Consider the following 24,286-nt stretch of genomic DNA (forward strand, 5'->3'; position numbering starts at 1 on the left):
ACAAGGGAGCAACAACAATCTGAACTTTGGAGAGAAAAGAAATAAAGAATGGAATAAATACATTAATAATAATGAAGTGAGGAGGAGGCACAAAGATCAAATAGAAAGACTAAATTAAGGGTGACGGGGGGAAAAATGACAGGAGAGAACAGAAGTGGCCTTGATGGAAAAACTATTCTACACTGTTTTTCTTTTCTTCTGTGAGATTGGGGTGAGGGTAGTGTCTGTGCTACCTCTTTCAGCAACATTGGATTAGTACTAAACATAAGACATCATTTCAGTGGTGAAACTTACTACATTCAGCACTTCCAATTATTTTCATTACAATTTTTATTCAGCAAAAATACGAAGAATAAGCAGAAACAGCATGGTGAGACTGAAACAGTACATGAAAGGAAAAGAAAAAAAAGTTACTTCAGGAATAGAAATAACAGGTGTATAGGTGAGGGTACAGAATACACTGACGTAACATTAAAAACCAGGAATGAAAATATGTGGATACAAATATTGCTGCTAGCAAGAGTTTTTCTTGCTTCTTTCTAAGCCTGTGAGATACTTTTCTCTCTCACGAAGATAGTAGCAGAGTTCTACAAACTATGAACACCTGCAACCTTGCAAAGCCTTGTTTATGGTACAGTAGAAAAATATTTTGACAATGGATGTTTTAGGATTCTAGTTAATCACCCCAGGGAGGTGGCTGATCCTTCGTCCAATTAGACTATGAAGAAAAAAGTCTATAAAAGAGTTTGTAAAATAATTAAATAAATCAATCTTGCCGCACAGTTCCTGCCTGCTGGATCTCTCTCCTCTCCTCCCTATGGCTGCGGGATACAGTAATAAAAATGTAACTGAAATAGCTTGGAAAGTGTATCCGCATAGACTCAACTCTTGTTTGAGAACCTACTGAAGAAAAAAAAGTCAGGGAGAAAAAAATCTACGGGAGATACAAAATCAGTTTGAGTTGCACAAATAAAGTCAAGCAAGCTCAAGTACTCAGCCTAACTACATTGTCCTTAAAGAGAAAATTACTTAGACCAAAAATTTGGAATTCCAAAATAAACCAAGAGAATCATGGAAATGGTAATAGTCTTGTCATTGTTTTATTGAAATGAATCTGAGGAAAAAAACACCCAGACAGACAACAACTTCCATTAGACAGAGCAGAATCTCCTGAGCAGAAGAGAATTTATCCTCCCAAAGAGAGGATGCAGAGACAAATCATGTTTTGCATCTCTGGAAATATCTTACCTAACACAGGAATAGCTCAAAATGTTCTTCTGTTAGTAAATACATTAGACCTCACTCCAACCTCCTGCACAGATCTCTCCCTTCACTACATCTTCTGTCTTGTTGCAGAAGCTGATCACAGTTCATGAAGTATCCTCCTCACTCCCATCATGGCAGATTTCCCCACATCCCTTCCCTGGAGCTTTGCCATGGACAGCTCTAGAAGACGCTGAGATAAAATGCAGCTGGAGCATCAGTGCAGCAATCCTGCCTCCAAGACTGCTCTTGCTTCTGCTCCAATAAAATACAGGTAAGCTCCTCTGCTCCATGACACACATAGTAACCCTTGCTAAGGCTCTTCATTTGTTTGTGTGCATTTTTAACCCTTACTGAACCCTTTAACATACTTACTAAAAAATGCTCCTAGACCAATTTTGGAAAATATTTTACTAAAAGGAGCCCTGAGATGCTGCTTGTGTTCTGCTCCTCTGTGCCCTGTGAACAGGCAGGGCAGTGAGACATGTACTCACTCTTTAATGTGTCAGGTGTAAATGACAGCTGATGCTCTCCCAGGAGTACCTGCTTGCAAGGCACATTGGGAGAGGAGTGTATAAGAGGCTCTCAAAACAGAACCCATCTGATAAAACTAGCACCTAATTTATCAGCTTCAATGGTGCATGGTGGAGAAAGCCACCACTCTGAATCAGCGCAAACATCCTTTTTCAGCGAAAACAGTCATTAAAACATATGGTTGAGTTAACGTAAGTGGGAGATGATTCACCACAAGTGCACCACAGCCCTTAGGGAAATGTAAAAAATCAAATTTTTTCATTTGTCTCCTTTTCATTGCAAACACATACAAAATTCAACCAAACTAAAACCAAACAAAGCCAAAAAAATCTGGAAATACGCATTCTAATTTTTTTTGCTTAAAAAAAAAGGTCAGAAATACAAGGGAATACACTATAAAAACTATGAGATATTTTTAAACTTACCTGAGGCTTCCCCTAAAGTTTGTGCTTTTTCCTGCACATGCATTGTACATGCACACACACAGACACATGAAACGTCAGTACGCTTTGACAGAGAATAGAGAGAAGATGGGTGCGAAAGCCTCGCCTGAGGAGGTGTTAAGCTCTCAGCCCCCTACTCAGAGCCCACCTACAGTGCCAAGAAGTCACCCACTACCATGCCAGGTTAGCAAGAGGCCAAGGAAGCCTGAGTGGTGAGCAGAGGTGTGGACAGACCGCGGCTGGGGTTAGTGTGAGCCCAGGCCCGCTCCCCACACGGCGGGAGCTGTGGAGGGCACTTACTGATGCTGCCACAGACCGCCATGCAGTATTCCTCTGAGTCAAAGTTGTTCCGGTTCCCGCCACAGCCGCCGTAAAAGAAGGGTGCACACTTTCCTTCAGCAACGTCAAAGTACCAGCGGGAGATCATCGCGCGGCATGGCCCAGTCTCGGCTTGCTCAGAGCACACCTCTAGTCACAGGAGACCCGGAGGAACCACATTTAGCATGGAAATGGTATCGTCTCGGCTTCTTAATTAGGTGTCTCTCTGTGTCCACACACTCAAACAGGGAAGGAGATGCACCAAGATGGTGCTTTAGAAGGAGATGCACCAAGAAGGAATTTTGGGGAATAGAAAACCCTTCCCCAGAGATAATGAAGGTAAATTTTGAACTGACTCAGATTCCTGCCACAAAGTCTCCTTAGCCTGACTATATCTGATGTTTTTAGCAACTTTATCTGTACACACTGAGAGGTGTTGCCTTGAAACCAATGTGGAATTTCATCTGCTTCCAGGCCAGAGGGGTACAACCACCAACTGACTGGGGGTTTGCCGATAGTCCTGGGCAAATCCCTGCCCAAGCAGCTTACTTGGTACTTGAAAGGAAACGTCTGCAAGTAAGAGACACATTTTCTCTTCTTTTTTAGGTCTACATACCCTCCCTGATCAAATTATACAAAAGAAAACAAACAAACAAACATTTAAGCATTATAGTGGAAGACAAATGTTTTTCAGACACCTATTTAAATGTAGCTAGCGATGAAGAAATTCCCTTTTGCAAGCTACCCAGCACAGGGTTTTCAATTCACAGTTCAAGGGCTCACGTACATAAAATTACTGCGATAGCTTAAACCATCCATAGGAGGAAATCTCACCCCCAATGAATACACATACAGGAAAAAAGTTAAAATTATTTGTGCTTGTGTTCACTGTGAGCTGCCATAGTCTCTGCCTACATCCTGCAACACAGGGAAACCTGAAGGAAGAACCAAACCACACAAATTAAAGGAAGACAAAGCAAATTCTGCCTGCAATTTGGAGTTCAGCCAATTACACATGTAAACGTATAGCCCTTTACCAATAATGTTCCAAACAGACAAAAACAGTTTCATCTTTCAGTGTGCTGCACAAATAGTTTCAAATATACATAATATTAAGCACCAATAAATCCCTCATTTACTTTCATCCCACACACTAACTGGCAAACAAACTGCCACGTTAAACTAGAGGCTTCTAAATTCTCTGCATCAATTTGAATTTTGTGGAAAGCAGATTCCTAAGGGTTGAAAGGTAGGAAGAAATATCAGTGCACCAGCACTGGAAATCCTCTGCAAGCTCATCACCTCTCAGATGCTGGCTACAAAGAATCCTGTTTCTCAGTGTCTGTCCTGATCCGTCAATTCACTATCCTCAAAAGCACACAAAAACCATAAATAGGTTTTAATGTCCAATTGTCACTGGCAATACAACCTACATTTCCTTAAATATACAAAAAAGGTACAATTTTATATGTGTTTAACTTACCCATGTATTCTAACTATAAATAATATCAAGAATCAATTTCAGGAAGCATACATTTAGTCTGAGAGAAACAGATCCAAGATTATGCAACCATCAAGGATGTGCTAAAAATGCTGCACTTCTGTACGAAGAAATTAGGCAGAAAGGAATACTGAGGTTTTACTTGAAGAAAAAACAAAGTAAGTATCGTTAATTGCATAGCACATTAATTACAATTAATTGTATATTACCATATGATTAATTATAGACCATATTTAGTATACAAGTAATTCCCCTGATTTATTTTAAAATCAAATCCAGCCATACTACCCAATTATACAGTCAAATCTTGACAAAAAGCTAACTTTGCACAGTCTTGGAAAAGCTGTCACATGTCAATTAAAAATTAATACTGGCTTCTGACATAAAACGGACAGGTACAATTAAAAGAATTTTTACTGACAGGAAATGTAATTTCTGAAAATACAAAGGTCTCAACAATTCAGTCTTTCTTATTTAATGCTGATTGTGGGCCAGCCTCTAGCAACACAGTAAGCATCTTCCAGGTTTCTTTCAAAATACTTGTTTTGCTATAAAAACCGATTTATTTTGCACTGTTATCAGGTTGGAAACTGTTTACAGATTTAATCTGAAATTTCCTATAGGTACCTCTCTCACAGAAATAGCAACAGAGATTTGAATGTGCAAAAGCAAAGGTTATTGTCCATCAGATTGGACTTTGGAACTGGTGAATTAAGTCATTTATACACATGAAGATGCACTTGAACAAGTGTTCAGTAAACCACAGAGTAACATTAAAAAGAGCAAGCCTGAAGCTTTGCAGCCCACGTTGTGGCCATGGCCAGGCCTCCTGCCTGACCTGTCACCTCCCACCACAGAAGGGACATCCTTCCCTCCAGCCTGCACTGCCAACCTACTGCTCTTGGTGAGACCTACATGGTACTTAGGTCACCACAGAGAGAAATGCTCTATTGTCTTCTAATGTTTATGACCTAAATGGAGAATAAACAAGAGAGGGGGCAGTGGTCTGGTTTACTGTTTCATGACAGCTCTATTGAGTGAAGAGTGGTGCCAGTCCAGTCTAGGAAACTTGTCACTGCTGTCATTCATCCCTTTCCCAGTGTCACCACCCCTATCTGCCATTCTCTGTGGAGGGCTCAGAGTAGCATTCCTCCACCTCTGCTTTGGGGCAAAGGTACATTTTTAAACTAGCTTCTATTCCTGGGCAATGGTCCCATCACCCCTGTTCACGGGCCAGATGCTCCTCCCGTGCCTCTCTATATCCCCATCCATCACTTGTCCTTAAAAGAAAAAGCCACCGCATTTGGTTCTCAGATGCAACACCTCAGCTGAGAAGATAGGGAAATGAAGTGCTGAGATTGGAAACTCAATAGGTTTCCTCAGGCTGTTAATCCAACCACCACTTCCCTTTCCTTCTGCTGCTGCCAAGTGTAGCAATTAATGTCTGTGAGAGGTAACAATGGTATTTTAGCAGATATTAGGAGCAGGCAGGCAGCATGCACTGCTAAATGATTCACTGTGGGGTATGCCCAGCCCCTGCCCTGGACGGATCTCTGCTGAGATAAGAGATTTTGCAGTTGCCCAGCAGGACTCCCTGGAAAGGCAACCACTTTGGTCACAGCGAGAAAAGACAGACCCACAATCCTTTAGGAGACACTATGCAGATCATTTGTAACCCATTGGCCTGTACCCATCCCAGACCCTCTGTAATCCATTGGTCCTTTACTGATCCCCTGTATCCCTATAAAAGCAAGCCCTCCGGCCCCTGTGGGACAGAGAGAGTTCTCGTCCCTGGCTTTCCCCTTCGCCGGAGGGGACCAACAATAAAGCTACCTTCCATGCGGAACCAGCCACACGAGCCTCTCTTCTCTCTCTCTGGTCTGGCTTGGCCTGGAGGCTGCCCTGCAGAGCTGAGCTGGAATCACGAGCTGATAATCACTAAAGAGCTGACAGCCTCTGCAAGGGCCCTCCTGCCAGCAGCTGAGGGAAGACACCGGGCCTCGGGAAGGCGATTCCTTTCGGGAACATCTCCCCGGACCGGTCACCTCTTCCTGGGTCAGAGCCGCTGACCTCACCACCAGCTGTAATAATTCACCAAAAAATTAAAAGCTTATCTTTAAAATAATTCAACAGAATTATTTTAATTCTGTTGCTGAAAACTGAGGCAAAAGATGAGTTACTTTTTGCAAATGTGCAAAATACCACAAATAACTTGTATCCAGTACAGCAGTAACAGTGAGCTTTGCTTTGTTTGAGGAACTTGCTCACTCTTCCCCCTCCAAAGACAAACTTTTGCCTTGAGTTTCAAGAAATTGGATACAATTAAAGAGGACAAGCCTTTGCCACAACCCAGGTTCATGAACAGCTGCTTTTAGACCCTTCAGAGTTTCCAAACCAACCTACTCCAACACTCAAATTTCTCTCATCCTGTGTCCTAAATCACAGGTGCTAATATCTTTGTTCTCCAAAACATTAGACATGACAAATTACTTTTGAGATAATCAGGAAAGCGTAATTCAATTTCCCCCATTCCATGCTCCTTGTATTTATTCCAGCATGTTGGGGCAAACCCAGTTGTTTCTAACCAAGCCAGCAACACTCCCTGAAGGACAGTGCTGTGGCAAAGCTTGTTGATTTGCTTTTAAATTAAGTAGTTGAATACTGAAAACTAATCAGTTACATTAAACACTGGCACTGACTGTGTTATTTTTTCTTTGCAAAGCACGGACTTCAGCATCCTAGGAAATACAGTCTTCAAGTATGTGGACATTGATTTATACTGGCTTTATACGAAGTACTTCCATAAGCACTCATTTACCAAAATGCTGTAAGTAGAACTCATTAGAATTTATGTGCAAACATTTTAGATACTTATGATGATCACTTTTTACAGAGGGAAATATAAAATATGGTTCTGAATGGCAGTTTAAATTTTTCATTACCATTTTTTTCCTGCTACTTGAAGAAAACTGATTTCAAATCAAAGTGAAATCATAATTGCTTTATTTCAAAATCTCAACTCCATGCTTTTTTTTCCATATGGGACTTAAATTTTTAATTACAACATTCTCAATAGAGGAATTGGAAATAAAATTTTATCTTCTAACAGGGAGAAGAATTAAAGCTACATTTACATATTTCTATCACTGTAAATATCAAGTTTACTCAATATTTTTCCAGTGTATGAATTTATATACGTGATCATGAGAACTAAGCTCATTTAATGCTGGCAAGTCAGCCCCAAACCTTAAATCAGAAATTAAATTTGAAGAGATCCAAGAAAAAAAGGACCACCAGGAGGAGTTAGGTTACTAACTCTGACCTGTCCTGGAAATTGGTTTCCCATGTCTAGTTTACACCTCTGAGAAACGTATTTACTTTAATGCTACAGAAGAAAGGCTTATAAATACTGCAAGGTCTTGGAAAATATAGACATGGTAATGGAAAATATACTGTATTGATGAGCGTTTCTGTACTACCAGTCCTGCACGTTTGAAGCTGATATAAAAGTACACACAACTAAATCATACTGGGGGTCTGAACCAGCCCACTAGCCCTGGTGTGTGTTTGCTGTCTGCTCAAACTGTCAATTCAAACAATCACACGGGACTTGAACACCTCTTCAATGAGGACCTCAAACACTCAGTTGCTTAAGTATATGGGATCAGATCTTTTATTTTACCATTTATATCTTGCTAAAGAACAGAGTAAATAACTGGTAACTGCAAGAGAGGCCAAAGGAATGAACCTCTCAAATATATACCATGAGATATATGCTCCCCTTCTTCATGCACTAGTATACAAAATAGCATGACTGGACTGATTTTGGCTTCCATATCTTCAGGAACTGAGCTATAGTTTGAGGATATTAGTATGTATGCCTCTATATTAGTCTTTATTTTTAAACTAGCTGAGAAAAATTAGGCAAGAGCAAATGCAGTTTTTCTTTTAGTTATACTCTGTGTTCTAAAAAGGCACAACTGTTTTTACTCAATCAATCAAAAGGGAATATTTGAAGATCATTTCACTGAAACAAAACTTCTTCATTTTGAATATATAGTTAGAAGAGGCAACCAAATTTTAGTTTGAGTATTCGAAGACAAGAGCTAATTTCAAAAGATGTTTTTAGAATCAGGAGAAGACAGCTGTGAAGCTGGCACATGCTCTAGGACTAAAGTTGGTGCTCAAGCTACACAATTGCTAAAATGCTTTTTTACAGAGAAAAAAAAGCAAAATGATGACTTCTCAATGCAATACTGAGGACAGCTCCTCTAAAGCTGTTAAATACCCTTAAATTGTAATTTCCATCCTGTGTAATCAAGATCGAATTTCTCTCTATAATGTTTATTCTTAAGCTATTGCAAGGGCATATTTAGAATATTAAAAAAAATTAATGGTATACTTAGCTAAAATACAAAGCCTCATAACACTGAAGTGGAACAAATGTGTGAAAATATGTTTTCTATTTCTTGTGCACAACAGAACTACACTTGGAACTAATGTGCCATTAAGTTACCACTGATGGCCAGAACGCAAACAAAAAACCCAGCCTGATTTTTAAAATCTAGGTCAATACAGTTTCATGAATTTATGTGTTTTAGAAAAGGTACTATTTCCACATAACATCATAATTCTGCTAACACGGCATAACAGTGAATATGAGGATTAGCCCAGAAAAGCATTCCAGTCTTTTTATACAGCAAAATCTTCAGCAAAAAAAAATGCAATTAATTACTGCTTCAGTATAATAAAATGACATTTTCTCTAGGGAAACAGATTCTTGGTAATTTTTTCTGGCAGGATATATTTCAAATGAAATTACTCTCCACCTTCCAACTTTACATAAAATAACATTAAATAATACTAAACTGTGTTTAGTATTTCAGTACTTTTGCCCTCGACCCAAAAAGGTAATAGTATGTTGTGTCTGCATCAACAAGATCACCAGATTATAAAGAAGATTTCCTCCAATTGCAACATATAATAAAGTATTATATTATGGTGGAATAGCTGTATTTAATTTTAATTTAAATTAAAATGCCTAATTAAAAGCTATAAATGCAAATCCATTAGGTTAATTTTATCAGTTCTTGTTCATAAATTAGAGCAGATGATCATTCTTAATGAAGATCTCATAGCAAAAAACTCCAGTGGATCTACCCTCATGTATACTATTTATATAGCAACCAATCATGTTTTCTTGATATGAAATGCAATCACACATCATATCTCTCCAAATAAAGCGTACTGTATAGTCTTGAAGCCAAGGAAGAAGAACAAGGAACTACTACTGCAGTACAAAGATGACAACCTTTTAAAGAAGAAAAGTTGCCCTGGTAAGCTGTGGACTCCCCATCCCTGGAAGTGTTCAAGGCCAAGATGGACAGGGCTTGGAGCAACCTGGTCTAGAATAAGGTGTCCCTGCCCATAGCAGGGGGTTGGAACCAGGTGATATTTAAGGTTCCTTCCAACCCAGACCATTCTATGATTCCATGAAAGTGGGGCAAAGCTACGGAGTAGAAAAAAACCCAATTAATGTAGCATACACTACTAATACTGTCCCAAAATTCCCAGCTGATGGGTCTGGCAATCAGGGTTAATTTTTAATCAGGTCCCTTTCTTTAGAATATATGGTAGAAGTCACTGAATAGATTTTAAATCTTTCAGCTAAAAATCTTAAGGAAAAAACCACTCAGGATGGATCAATGACACTAAAACCTACCATACCAAAATCAGGCTACTTTTCTCTTGCTAGGAAACCAGCATATGGTCTCTCACTTGCAACTCCAGACTGTAAATACAGTTAAAATGTCATGTGAAGCAGCACTGCTTAGATTTTTCCCTAACTGTCTAAAGAAATCCAGCTGAATTAGAGAAAGCAAAACCAACTGATAAAGGGCAATATTACACTGCTGGAGGAGGCAGGTGAGGCTGATGCTGCCAATTCCCCCACATCTGCTGGCAGGTGTGCAGAGAAGCTGCCAAGTGTTTTGTGCCAGACTGTTGTGCTGACCCTGCTGCTCTCCTCTAATGAGATCTGACTGTGATGTTGATGGGAAGCACTAAGCGAAAACTACTTTTTCTTTCAAGAGAGACTAACTTTTCTTGTCACCTCCTGTGTCCTTCTGCTGTCCTGTGCAGAAGGACAGCAGAAACAATGATGGGGGAAGCAGTGCTCCTGCTTGTGTCCATCATACACTGGAAAAATCACGGGGAGCCTGGATCCTCAGAAGTAGCTCTGCAACACCCATGACACTGTGGCAATGATAGCAGAAATTAAACCACTCCCTTGCCTAAATCCTGGCCAGCAGAGTCACTTCCCTTGCTCCACACAGAGACAAAAATCAAGAGCAGGGCTTCATAAATGAGCCATATTTTCTCCAGCACAAATTCAATGCTAACATCTCCCTGTGATCAAAGGTAGATTTGACACTAATTTCACCATCTGAATCCCTGTAATCTCAGACCCACAATTATCTGGACTTAACATCTGAAGCCCAGCAAGAGCATATCTAAATGTTTAAACAGGGTGTGCTGCTATACTCCATATGAATTGAGAGTAAAGATGATCTCTAACAAAAGGTAGGAAAGTGAATACTGGCAAATACTGGGCTATGGAAAGTTTATCCACATTTTTTACTAAACACACAGAAATGTGGTTGCTGCAGAAACTGAATGAAAATACTACCCTCCTGCCAATGGACCTTTCTCATTCTCTAGGCAAGACTAATTTCCTTTTCACTGAAAATAAGTGATTCTACTATTACTATTTTGGTCACAATTCATTAAAATATGCACCGAAATAAAACTGCCTGAAAAATTGATTCTTCAATAGCTCAAGTATCTTTAAAGTATAACACTGCATTTATGCTTTTTAATTATTTATGGCTGATATCAGTCATTCCACTGATTTGGCAGAGAAAGGGCTCAATACCAGCCCACTATTAGATCCTTACTTACGGATTTACAACAGCTGTTCACATTTGAAAAGCAGCTCCTCTCAAATTGGATAAACCCACTCTGTGTTCTTTAATGCTAAAGACATAATATTAGTTACAGCTTCATAAAAGTGGCTGTAAAGGGTTATGAAGAGCATCCTAGGATATGTTTTATGACTAGTGCTTGGGCAAGGCAGCCTGGAGCAGAGCTCAGTCCACATGAATGAAGCTCTGACACTTCAATCCTTCTAGAGAGGCTTTCAAGGTGTCTCCAAAGACCACTTCTTAACACATACGTTCTCAACAAGATCCCTCTGCGTCTTTCATTTACAATGACAGTGACAAACTTGTGTTTGCATCAGCAAGACGCTAACCACACAAGTTCCTATGCTGGATCTGCTGCCTGCACTGGGAGGACAGGGACCCTGTAAGCAGCTTTCTCTTGTGCGTAGCAAGGGAAGGAAAAGCAAGGATCAAGGCTATGTCATTTGGACACTTCTACTTTAATAAATAAGCAAGCACATTGCATAGTACAGCTCTGTCAGACACCACTTACTCTCCAGGACAGTCCCTACAACATCAGTGCCCCAGGAAGGCTGAAGGTCAGGAAGCCCAAAGGTTTGCAGCAGAACTGCGCTGAAAACTTGTATTGGTAACAGATTGCTCTCACCTCACTTGCACCAATGCATATTTTCCTCACAGTCACCCAAGGTGAGAAATGTTAGACATGGGAAAAACAATATGCTACCATTTCATAATCAGCAAATATATACATTTCTAAATGGCTTCTAGAAGGTCACTTCAATAGTTTACCTTATCTTTTACATGTTATATATTATATTCAGGTGATTGTACACTACTTTCCTGAAAGCTATAAATCTTAACCTCTTTGAAACATCACCCTCAGTAAAGAAATGTGTTCTACCAAACTTGTCATTTCCACTCATCCAAAATCCCATTAAAATCAAAAGTACTTTTTCTTTTTTTTTTTTTCTTTCCCTTTCAATATTCATTTACCAGCGAGAACAGGGCATTTTATCCCCAGCTGGTAAAAGCTCATATATGGAAATATGTTTAATTGGTTTAAAGATTTGAACATAAACTGCTCCCACCCCCTCCTCACTGAAAAGGTTCTCCAACAACTGAGCAAAACACTCAACAGTTATATAAGACAGAAACACACAAGACTGAGTTGCCAGGCTTAAAAAGAAACATTTGCAAGTGATTTTAGCAAAGCTTTAGTGCTCCATGTAGACTGAACTGAAAAATATAACCAAAGCATCCCCTGGGCATCCTTCTGTACCCTGGTATGATAAATTGTAGCCAGCACCCTCTCCTCTGACAAACATTGGAACCATGGCTCAAGAGAAAGGGACACTGCCACATGCAAAATGTGGGACTCCAGTACTGCTGGAGTCCCAAGAATCCCCAGTGGCAGGGGATGGGGAAACATGGGGAGAGGAAAGGAGGAAGGCCAGATGTTTTCTGCCTCATTTCACAACTGCCCCAATTTCTATCATTTTCCCTCTGCCTCCTGCATGTCAGAACTCCTTTCTTTTCAAATGTAGTCTTTAATCTCATTTCCTGCCACCATCTCCAGCATTTATCAGTAAAGATGTAAGCTTTGTAGAAATACTGGGATCTATTTTACTGAGATTTACACCCAGACTGAACTGTATTATAAAATAGAAAAATAAGGATAATTAATTCCAATATGCATTGTAGGAGAAATACGGCATTTAAAAATAATATGTTGCTACGCTGCCCATTAATAAGGGTAAAATTCAAAGTTTAAAATGCAATCCTGTTAATAACTAAAAAATAAAATGAAAATTCAATTTTAGAAATGAAGAGTTCTTTCTCACTCCACGTATCCTGTTTTTTCCTATTTCCTCCTTCCCCACTCAGTAGAACTCATTAGTTTAGGTTCATTTTTCTGCATAGTTATTTTAAATTAATCTAATTTCACTGAATTATTAATTCATGAAGAAACATAGCAAACTGGTATCTAACAGAACCACACAAAATGACCCATCACTGCTCTTAATATGAGAGACCAAACCAGCTCATGCGACCTCCTGCTTGGAACTGATAGTCCCTATCCTTCTGTAACACATGTGCATGATAAACCATACACACTTTCCTGTCCTATTTGCTAAATATGGCAGTTGAATTTTATTTAATGTTACTTTAAAATAAAACCAACCCTTCTGTTTACACATACACAACAAACACACTTCAAGGACAGACAGTCCCTGCAGCATCTGTGTGCCAGTAGGGCTGGAGGTCAGAAAACCCAAAGGGTTGTGGCAGAACTAACTCCAAAGAATATTTATAATGGGAAAGGGAAAGGCAAGGGGATTAAACACGCAAATTACAGGAGCCAAAGCACAACAATACTGCAACTTTGGGTATTTTGCTGTTTGGAACATTTTTTTGTTGTAAAGGGCAAATATGCAAAGCAGCAGGATTAGTTTTTCAGCCCCAAGCCTGATGCTCATGAATTTACCTCTGACAACCTCTTCAACAGACTCTGTAGTTGTGGTGGTAGTGGTTGCAATACTGGTAGTTCTTTCGGTTGCCTCCTCATACTCTTCCTCTGTCTCTTCAATTTCGTCACCATCATCATCGTCATCATCAGCATCTTCATCTTCCACAACAGTTAGCTCCTCATCTTCCTCTGCTTGTTCTTCTACTGCCTTATCATCGCTAAATGAAGAAAATTATCGTGATGTGTCAGCAACAAGATTACTTCAAGGTAACATGAGAGAACATTTTATTCAAAAACTCTGTAAGGAAAACAGTTACAGTTACCTGTTTCTCAATCTCCCTCCCTTCCCTTTAAAGAGAAAATAAAGAATCAGGGACTCTGCAATGTCCCAAATAGTAAGAAATGCTAAAGAAATGTCTAAAAAAAAAAAGAGTAAACATTAGCATACCATATTTTGACAGCTGAATATTACTGTAAACATGCTCGCTTCATGATACCATCAACCAATAAATTTTGTTTTGAAAGAAGAACAAATCTGCACAAAATGCACTCAGTTTGTGAAAGAAGCAAAAAAGTTCCTCAGGAACTTGTCCTCCTCACTCAGGAGACAGCTTAATGTAGAGGCTCCCTGGGGACGACCTATGTGCCATTCATAGAGGACTACCACCAAGTGTTGAACCGACCTTGAATTACTGACTGCGGAGTTTTTTCTTCTGCTGTTACAAGCGCTATGTGAATGGAAAGGAAACTTTTACAGGACAGCAGGAGGAAATACTGAAGTTGACTATCAAATGCATTTGGTGGATTAGTATGTCAAGAATCTTCTGGGATCATTCTTAGTTCTGAGTGATACAGACAACAGGTTAAAAAATCTATGTTTGGCTACTGCTACGGTTTCCTTTGAAATATTTCCTGAGCTCAGTGCCCAGCTGTGGCATGGTTTCAGGTTTGTTTCTGATCTTCTACTTGAAATTTACTCCTAATGATTAAATGATCTTTAAATATTCAAACACACAGTGACTTTCTGTCACCTTCATGCACAAGTGGGTGTAAACCTTTCTCATAGCATCACATATGCTTCAACAGCCTTCTAGATGAAGTTAACAACTTCTTCAACTTATTTTGGAGACCAACTTCATTTTATATTATGTTGCCTACCACAACTCTGAAAGTGAACTCAGCAAAAAGGAAGACAGTATGATTTCTTTTTAACAGGGCATTAAGAAGTTAAAACATGTTGATAAAATTTTTGTATGCCACAAACCTGACTACTTAGGAGCAAGTTAAACCTCTATACAAACAAGAATGATTTCCCTGTTCCCTTCTCCCCAAAATATCTTGACTCCAGAAACACAGGAGAGACTTCAAATAATACTGAAGCTTTCCACTGGGGAAAACCCAGGTATGTTTTATGAATATATGTGGTTAAAGCCACCTTGCAGAAGAGTCTGCATAAAAGATGACTTGTTTCCATTTACACAGGAGAAAAAGTTAAAAAGAGGCACAAAGGCACTTGGTTCCTCTCTTAATTTTTCTTGATTTCTAAAAACTGGCTTGGAAATTTCACCATCTCCACTGTACCATTCTCCCTGAAAAACTAATTTCATTATGTCTGAAATTTGCACTTTAAGTAACTGTTTTCTGAACAATGTCTATATTCTGACGCCATCACCTTTGAACTGCAAGAATGAAGTGGATTTGTCAAGTCCAGTATCTGCAGGTGATCTCCAGGTTAAGGGGCTTCCAGTCTTGCCTCACTGTGCACATTTAAACTAGGCATGCTAAGTATAAGACATCCAAATTTTGATCAAGAGCATCAGATCATATGCCTATCAACATTTAAGAAAGATCTTCTCTGTCTTTCTCTCACCTAAGCTACAAACACAACATGTTTTTTTAAAATTGCAAATTATTTTTCCTCTTCCTTTCTCATGAATGATCACTTTCAGATACTGACACGCTCATAATGTTAAAAAAGGACAACAAAACCAACCCAATGAAACAAGCAAAGGAAAGTCAATTAGTCACATGGAAGGCACTTCAAAAATAATTTGCATGCATCATCCAATATCCATCTTTTTTTAGCTACATAAAAGTAATCAACTCAGCTATGTCAGTCCACAGCATTTTGCTATGAAATCTCATCATGAAGGCCAAGCTTTTTTTGTCTGTTTGTTTGTTTTGTTTCTTCTTACTATTATTTTTAGGGAGCATGGTGGTGAAAAGCACCATGAGGGGATGAAAGAGGACAATTCTCTTTGTCCACTGGCTGCTGTGCCTGCCATTACAGTGGGCCCTGGTTCCCTCTCCAGTTACTTAATAGAAGCAAATGCTTAAAGGATAGCCCTCACCTGCCTCCTCATTATGACTTGCTTCTAGCTGAAAAACGAGACATCTGAGAATGCAACAAAAAGCCGCAAGTGGTGGGAGGCTACATCAGTTTATGGGATCAGGCTCCTGAAAATATTCTGAAACACTTGCACAGAAATGTACTAGAATACTACTAGAATAGTCTCTCTACAATTTTGATCACTCCTAGAAAAATCCTGTTTCTGCTAGCTATTCTGCAAGACTCAGTCACAAAGGTCAGATTTCACAAAATTATGTTTTATTCCATGTTTCAAGAAAAAGGAACAATGGAAATAGAAATGGGTTACCTCCGATTTAGATTTACCAAAACAGAAGTGATTTTGCATATTTTTAGTATTGGAAAAGAACTACATCTTGCAAGAAACATGATGAAATACAATTGGGTGTTTTTCCTTGGATTTAATCACTATTATCACCCTGGCTCTTCTTCAAGGAGAATGCACGTGAGAGGAATAACAGAGAAAAACAGGGAAGGAAATGAACATCTACAACATCTGGAATTAAGAGCATGAACTTTTCAAATGGTGACAAATCTCTCCCTGTTGCATCCTGCAGAGCTGTTTCTCCCCACCAGGCTAAATTCTCTGATTCCATTTACATTTCTCAATTAGCAGACCCCAGTGCTGTTTCCCAGACAGCACATCTTGCTTCTCTACAACTTTTACCTCAGCAATCAGTTAAAATCCACTTTTCAAGCAAACATTTACTACCAAATGAATGTGGATACCTGTATTTTTCTCAGAAATCCTGGAGCTTTATTTAATGAATGTAGCAGGCATGCTTGCTTCCTGGTATTACTATTATTATTACTTTTTACCTTCTTCTGTAAACAAGTATGACTCAGTCTTGTTTCTCCTGGAAGCACAGTACTTTGACAGCTTTTTCTGTCTACTCCCTCAATACCACCTTAGCCAAGGTTTTATTGGCAGCACAAACTGTAGTGTCTTGTTTACAACAATTTGTTGACATTTCGCCTTAGCCTAGCGGTGCTAGTGACAGGACTTTTCAAAGGCTGCTCAAAAAAATTACTTGATGCACTGACAAATTCACAGATTTGTAAAGCCATTCAGCCATTGTCTGAATTTAACAGTTCAGCAGTAAATAACAGAGGGAAATTGTTAGGCTTGATATAGCCATGAATATTCCTGCAACCCCTCCCAACATCTCCATCTCCTTTCTGTGGAGACTTCTGGCAAGGAGGGCCAGCACTTCCCTTTCATATGGACACAAAGGTCATCATGGTTGTGAACCTTCTGCTTCAACCTCCTCACACACAGGATATTAAGATCCATTTCTGCCATCGTGGAAATGATGCTCTACTTGAGTCCAAGTAGCACAGCGGGTCATTAGTACAAATCATCTCCAGTCCTGTGTGTGTTGAAAGAGGGTATTTGAAGTTTGGTGGTTTCAGTCCTATTTCTGATGCCACAAACACAATGGGCCTCCAGGCAGCCTGAAGTCCTACTCAGTCCCTTCCTGACTAAAACAGGAACATACTGACCACTCCAGTGGGCGTATTTCTGGTTTTAAAACACAAACCACTGTACAGCTCCTGCTAGTATGCAGTTAAGTACATAATTACAAGCAATGTTTAAACCATGGACCTGTAAATATGTATCTTCCTTTTCCCAATCCATCACTGTGGTAAGAACTGGCATCAATGTATTATTTATTACTTTCACTCAGAAGCATGCATCGTTCCGTTTTTTCGGGAAGGTAAAACTGAAGGAAATGTAAAAGAGAGTGAAGGAAAACCAACTATGTTACTTCTTGCTGTTCAAGAAATAAGAAAACATTAGTTGTAGGAGCTTGGGTGGGTCAGACGGTCGGGACGGACGGAGACGAGAGATCTCTGAAGTCAGATCTTGGAACATGCAGTTTATTGCAAAGGGCGTGGGTATAGGGGCACTGCTTAGAGCTGCCAGCCGCAGCTCGGAGCAGGCCCAAGAGAGCAAGAGTGTAAGCGGGTAAGGGAGTAAGTAGAGTGGAGTGGTCTGTGAAGTCCTGGTTACAATACAATAAATCATCTTCTGTACTGAATATTCTAATTTTCACTAACCAATCTAATACAAGATACAAATCCTATAGCATTTACATACAGCCTATAAGAGTTCTTGTATTACCATAGAGTGTTACATCTTAACTCCTAAAAACTACTCTTTGGACCCCTTCTGCTGAGCTAGTAGGGTCTGCTCTGACCCTTGGACCTGCCTGCAAGCAGAGGGTATTGTTCAATCAAGAGGGGATTACCTTCAGTCGGCCATACCATTGTTTTCCAGTTGTTCAGTAATTAAGACTTGGTATCTCAAAGGTGGCCTTCATTTCGATGTCGCTTATAGTTTTCATATTCCCAAAATCTTTTGTCAGGCAATCATATTTATAAGGCTTTCCTGTTTCATCTTCCCCAACAATTAGTAAATGAAAGTTTTCTTTCTGTATTCCAATAACTTTCAAGAATGACAAAGGCAGAAAACAGATGACAAGAACAATGAGTTTTCCTTTCTAATGTTGTTTCAGAAATAATGGGGCTGGAGTATGAGCTACATTTTAAGAAGTTTCGTCTCTGCAGCTACTAACTTCATGCAAAGTTTTCAATTTAGGATAGCACATAACTGTGGACTAATTACCGGTACTGATAAGTGTTTCCTGCTTGTCTGCAATAAACGCTCATCCATTTTGATGTAATTTTACCATGATTTTGCCAAATAACTTGAACAAAAACATATACTTCATCAGTGGGTGAAAGAAAGAATGCAAACTTGTTCAAGAAGGGTGTTGTAATACCTGGAAAGATGCATTTTATTGCAGACAGAGCCCATCCATCTTGACTGTAGTTTTTACCAGCTACCAACAGCTGAGCCAATAGCTGGGGGAAAGCTAATTCCAGGATTGGAACCAAATAGCAGCAGCAATAAGCTGCTGCCTGGGCAGAGAGAGCAAGGCTAACGTTGGCTCCAGACAGCTGTGGGAGCAATTCCTGCATGTGCTCTTTCAGTCTAACAGGCTGTGCTGATGGTAATTTACGCATCCATAACCTTCACCGCTGCAGCTGCCATCATCCCAGTTTCCAGCCTCTTGTGCTTTAGCTTCCCAACAGCACAAAACCCCACCCCCTCTACAGCTCCTCCGAATGAACTCCAGGACTGCTGGGAGGGGACGGGATTGTCAAGTATTCCACCTGGGCTTAGCTTTGCTTCCAGCTAAAGAATAATGGTGAGCACAGATACATATTTATCCTCGTGTATAGGAAAGATCCAGACCACAAAGTTCTTCAGCTGTGGGAGAAGAAACCAACAGATCCAACAGTGAACCTCTACATGCATTAAGAGAAAACACAAAACAGAAACAGAAAGCAAATTACAAGAGTAAGACATATGCTTGGAATCCAGAAAAGAAGATGAGTGCATTTGAGGTGGCTTAATTACCAGCCTTTTGGTTAAAAGAAAATCAGAAAGCTAACAGGCAAAGAAACAAAGACTCCCTCAACAAATCCGCACATCTGAGGCAGGGGTATTTTCCACCTAACATATTTCCAAACCCTGCATGCTAGAAAAATTTCTTCCAAACTGAAATTTCAAAGGACAAGATTTCTCAGAAACAGAGTTTGATCCCACCACCACACTCTGAATGGTCACTAACGAAACATTCGCGGCAAACCAGGAACTACTTTAAACTACAAACTAATTGAATGGTGCACTTTGGCACATGAGCATTTTTCCCACTGTACTTTGTTATTTGACTTTGGCACACAAGCTGACTTCAACACTAAGTTGAGTATAGTAACTACGTTATACTGAGAGTCCAGTTAGCAGGTTTAAGCAACACCTACCAAAGTACTTTTGCATGGGCTAGAGAGAGGAAAGGAAGCCAAAGGCAAATATGAAATGGAGATCTCAGCACTCATCTTTAAAGTCTATGAGTAAGGGGTTTTAACAAAGACATCTGGTTTTTTTGAAGCACTGGGGAGGTGGGAATAGACAGCAGGGCAAAAATTAAACTACACTACAGTTGTGAGATTAGGCACAGAGCCAGGAATGAAAAGGGTTATGCCAGATGCCTGATCTATGATTTTTAAAGTGGCTTATTGGTAACAAAGTCTGGAAAATTACAGAATTGAAAGTCTGACCCACAGCAATGTTTCTGGTCTGCATGTTAAGTGACCACAAAAGCAAAAAATGCTCAAAAAGTTCCTTGGTTATTTTCATTAGGTTTGGATTTTATATTAGGTTAGGAAATTGGATATCTCACACAAAAAAGAAATAATACCACATTTGGACACCTAAACACCTATTAAGACACTTTTAGACCTCAAAGTTTGAACTCAAATGGGCACCTTCCATTGCACAGCAAGTTGGGACAGACAATTCATATTCATAGCATTTTTCAGACATTCATGTTGTCACTTCTAATAATTTTCCATTCTGTTTCCCTTTACCAAAGAGGTTGCAATGATCTTTATTTCCACATTTCCTAATTAAAAAGATCAAATAAGCTATTTCAAAGGCTGTTTCTGAGTTCTTAGACAGAAAAACCAACTGAATTATGTGCTTCAGACTCTCTCTCTCTCCTTTTATTGTAACTAAGGTTTTGTACAAAAACAATACCAAAATATGTGCCTGTTTCCATTAAATTTGTAGAAAACAAGAAAAGTTGCACTAAGAATCTTTCAATCCAATTTTTAAATAGAACACTTATACAAACCAAACACATGTTGTTTGCCTCTGACAGATATATTTACCCTTTCCCCCCATAATTAAATAACATCTTTTATACCATTAGAAATTTCTTTCCACAGCTGAGTTACTTAAAAAGCCACATGTACAAGGTAGCATTTCATCTCAGAGATGGCTCCTGTTGACTGAAAGGCAAGAAAACTTTCAAAACTGACCGAGTTTTCTCTCTGAAACAAAGCCTTTGCTGGTGTTGCTGTTCTGACAGTTCTCTTCAGAAGATGAAGGGTTCAGCAAGAAGTATGTAACTTTTAGAGAACAGAATAATAATGTATTTAACCCATATGCTTTCTCGCTCTGATTATTTTTGCTGAAGAGAAACTTAGAAACTAAAAAATTAGACATACCTGCAAACACACAAAATCAGGCTTTGTGAGTCTGATGACAATGAATGAATATCTTCAAAATCCTGACAGCAGAAATGCATTAAGAGTGAATGTGATGGAAGAGGGCAGAGGGAAGATCATCTACACAGCTCTGTTTGAGAATCAGCAGAAAAATCCAGATCTGTTACAACATATTTCTTTCCACAAAACTTGTGCTGTACTCAGAATGAAATACTCAGTTTCTTTGTTCAACATGCTATCCTACAGCTTATCTGGGGAAGACAGAGTGAAATCTGTACCAAACCAAGTACTTGTCCAGTTTGTGGAATTCATCATCTTGCTATTGTCACACAAGGACAACAGGGGAAAATTGGAAGAATAACTTTGTTCTACAACTGAGAAAAAAACTCCAAACAAAACAAAACCACAAAAAAAAAAAATACCTGAAGCATGCAATAATTCTGGATGTTCAATTTAAGACATGGAATAACATTTTTTCAAGAATGTGCCATCTTAAACTTCTTAAATATGGTTGCCACCAGCAGCAGCTGCAAGAGGCCAGGACTTCTGCAGAGCAGATAATCTCCACTAACACAGCCAGAAGAAAAAGGGGCACCTTTCATACTAAATTTTTTATGGTGGCCACAGCATGCCAAGCCTGGCAAAAGACTTGGCAGAAACAAGCATAGATCCAGTTCTCCAGGTCATCATTTTACTGTTTAAGCCTTTTCTTCTTCTCGCAGGTCAGAATTTCAGTGTTATTTTTTCGATCAACAGTGATCAAACTAGAGAACCAAGGCGAAGGAAGGATTTTGTCATCATGTAATCAAGCTGAAACATTTGCATTCAAGATTAGAATGCAATGATTTTTTTCTGCTAGGAAAAAAACAACCTAGATGTTTTTGGTGTTTTATCTATGTACCCCAAGTACGTAGCCTTTGTTAGAAGGCAAAGGTAAAAAACTACTACAGAAGACCCTTTAGTCCACTGTGCTGTTAAAGTACAGCTTCACAAGAGGTGGAATTCTGAAATTCCTACAAACCACTCCAATGCCAAGCTCTTACTTCTGGTACAGACCACAAGTATCTCTGAAAGGTAAAGCAGAGCAGGAACTGCTGAATAACTTTATGAGGCCATATCATGCTATGCATCCTCCAGCACATAGTCATGCTGATGTGACAGTATGTGTCAAAACGCCCAGGTTTAAAATTCTCACTTCTCATTTTTTCATGCATTGTAAGTAATACAGCTCTTGAAATGGGGCAGTATCTATCACAGTGCCACAAGAACTTCTGAGAACCTCTCATAGATCTATCAGAAGGGTTTCTTAAGCTGATTATTTTACATTAAACTTTCTCTCCCACATTTCAGTCATCACCAGTCATTATAAGTGACAACTTAAAATTTTTGCTTATAAAATTGCTGTCTGGTACTTAAGGAAAACATGGCAGCTGATGGCTCTCTTTTGTGAGGTCAAAAAAAGGTAACCATTCTCTGCAAGTAAACCTCCTACCAAATGTGTAATTTTGATGCCTCCTGAAACAAGCTCAACATTCACTGAAGTCATAAAGGTAGCCTGCACAGCTGTAACTGTTTTCATCAAGGGTCAGGAAAGCCTTATTATCTTCTACTCATCACTTCCTCAATAAGATTGATTTTCTCCTCCCAGAGCTGCATTCATCACTTCAGTTAATGCTTTACACTGAAAAGGTGATTGGATTTGCCAGCTCAGCATGACTGCAATTAGCTCTTAAAGCAATGTGCTGTTTCATCAATTCCATTCTAAGTTTTCTTGTCCTAAGAAGAAATCCAGCACTTACCAGTCTTGCTAGTCATTACTGTTCTGGTGTTTCTATGCTTTCAGAATTTTAATTTAACAACCTCACCTCCAAGATAAAAAGTTTAAAAATTGTTATTAAAAATAGATATCATGAGCTAGATGAATATTAAGTAGCAGCCAACACAAGCAACAAACCCAATTAATAAGAATGTGAGACACAGACCATGCTAATAGCATATGAAATATGCAAATAGGAGTACATACTTCTACAGTTCTTCAACATAAGCAGTAACATTTTCAGAAGTTTTCAGATAATAGATCTGTTATCATTTTCAGTTAATAGATAGATCTGTTTAGAACAGATATAAAACGACTTCAATTTCTAACAGTTCTACCACAAAAATCAAGATGGTGTAAACTTCTGACCAATTAGCTGAAATATTATATTGCAAAATACCTTCCACATTATCTCCCTAAATGAATTATTTCTCTGAAATAGCAATTTAGTGATGGATAACTCTTGTACTGCAAAATCTTCCTATCTCAATAATTGGTATTAACCTCTACTCATGGAAAACTTCAGGAAGGAGGAAAGAAAAAAGGAAGAACAAGAAAGCAAATTTGTAATTCCTAGTGTTCATTTTAGGACACTGATTCCCAATTAGGAACAATTTGCATTAGGACAGCTGATGAAAACACTGCCTCTGGCTGCACCCCTTCCTGCTTCTGTGTCACAGACAACTGAGCCCTCCACCAAGCAGATCCTGAATCACTGCAACAGGCACAAGGCTCAGTTTTCCTTAAATTTTCAGGGCTATGAACAGCCTACAGTTCAGTCTGCACAGTATGGAAAAAGGGAAATCTTTTTATCCATCCAAATGCACGTAATTTCCTTCTTCTAAAGGCAGAACTTGCAGTACAGACCCATTGTCCAGCTTCACATCTGGTTCAGATTCACCAGCTCAAGTGTAGGGAAGTAAGGCATGGGTTGGGGTTTTTTCATGTTACACTTTTTGAAAGAATCATTTAGGAGATTCCCACTGCAGCATTTTGCACTGAAATTTTAGGAATTAGCTTTCCAATTTAATGAAAAAGCTAACATCAATGAGAACTCATTGTTTATCATGAGAGGCAAGATGGCTTGAAAACAGATGAACAATCTAGAGACAAAACTGATTTAAATTCATTTTTTTAATTAATTTTTTCTTTCCTCCAGTGACAATGTTTCCAATAAAAAATTTAGCCTCAACAACTTTCTTTTTCTGGATCAATAATGCTTTTAGCTTTAGAAAAGCAAAAATTTCAAAAGGAAGGACAACAAAGCTATGGAACGGTTGTTGCACAAGTCTTAGGGAGAATGGCTGAGGGATGTCTCAGTTTAGAGACAAGTTTAGGAGAAAAACACTCTGGAATGAGTACTTCTCTAAAAAAAAAAAAGGATTCCAACAATCCCTTTCTGCCAGTAAGAAATGAATACTAGTGGATGAAAGTGAAATAAACCCCAACTGTTTATTGACAGAGTGCCCACATGGCACAAGGAAAAAAATAGATTAATAACTGCTAGATATTGAATTGTCAGACCTAACCCCGGG

At 39.1% G+C, this 24,286-nt stretch overlaps 1 protein-coding gene across 4 annotated transcripts in view; it reads right to left on the reverse strand.

Moving 5' to 3' along the window:
• The window catches only part of LOC121661230 (amyloid beta precursor protein), a 202,329-nt gene that overhangs the window by 73,027 nt on the left and 105,016 nt on the right, over positions 1–24,286 (reverse strand). For 2 of the 4 annotated variants that reach the window (XM_042021191.1, XM_042021189.1), the window contains 2 exons: positions 13,507–13,706; positions 2,541–2,708 (listed from right to left, as the gene is read on the reverse strand). In XM_042021191.1, coding sequence (XP_041877125.1) covers positions 2,541–2,708; positions 13,507–13,706 — 368 coding nt within the window. The remainder of the gene's footprint in view (positions 1–2,540; positions 2,709–13,506; positions 13,707–24,286) is intronic. The other 2 variants (XM_042021192.1, XM_042021190.1) reach the window with 1 other exon arrangement.

This window comes from Corvus kubaryi, unplaced genomic scaffold (genome assembly GCF_017639235.1).
Source record: "Corvus kubaryi isolate FWS band 111438036 unplaced genomic scaffold, C.kubaryi_AGA036_p1.0 37127, whole genome shotgun sequence".
NCBI classification, from domain to species: domain Eukaryota; kingdom Metazoa; phylum Chordata; class Aves; order Passeriformes; family Corvidae; genus Corvus; species Corvus kubaryi.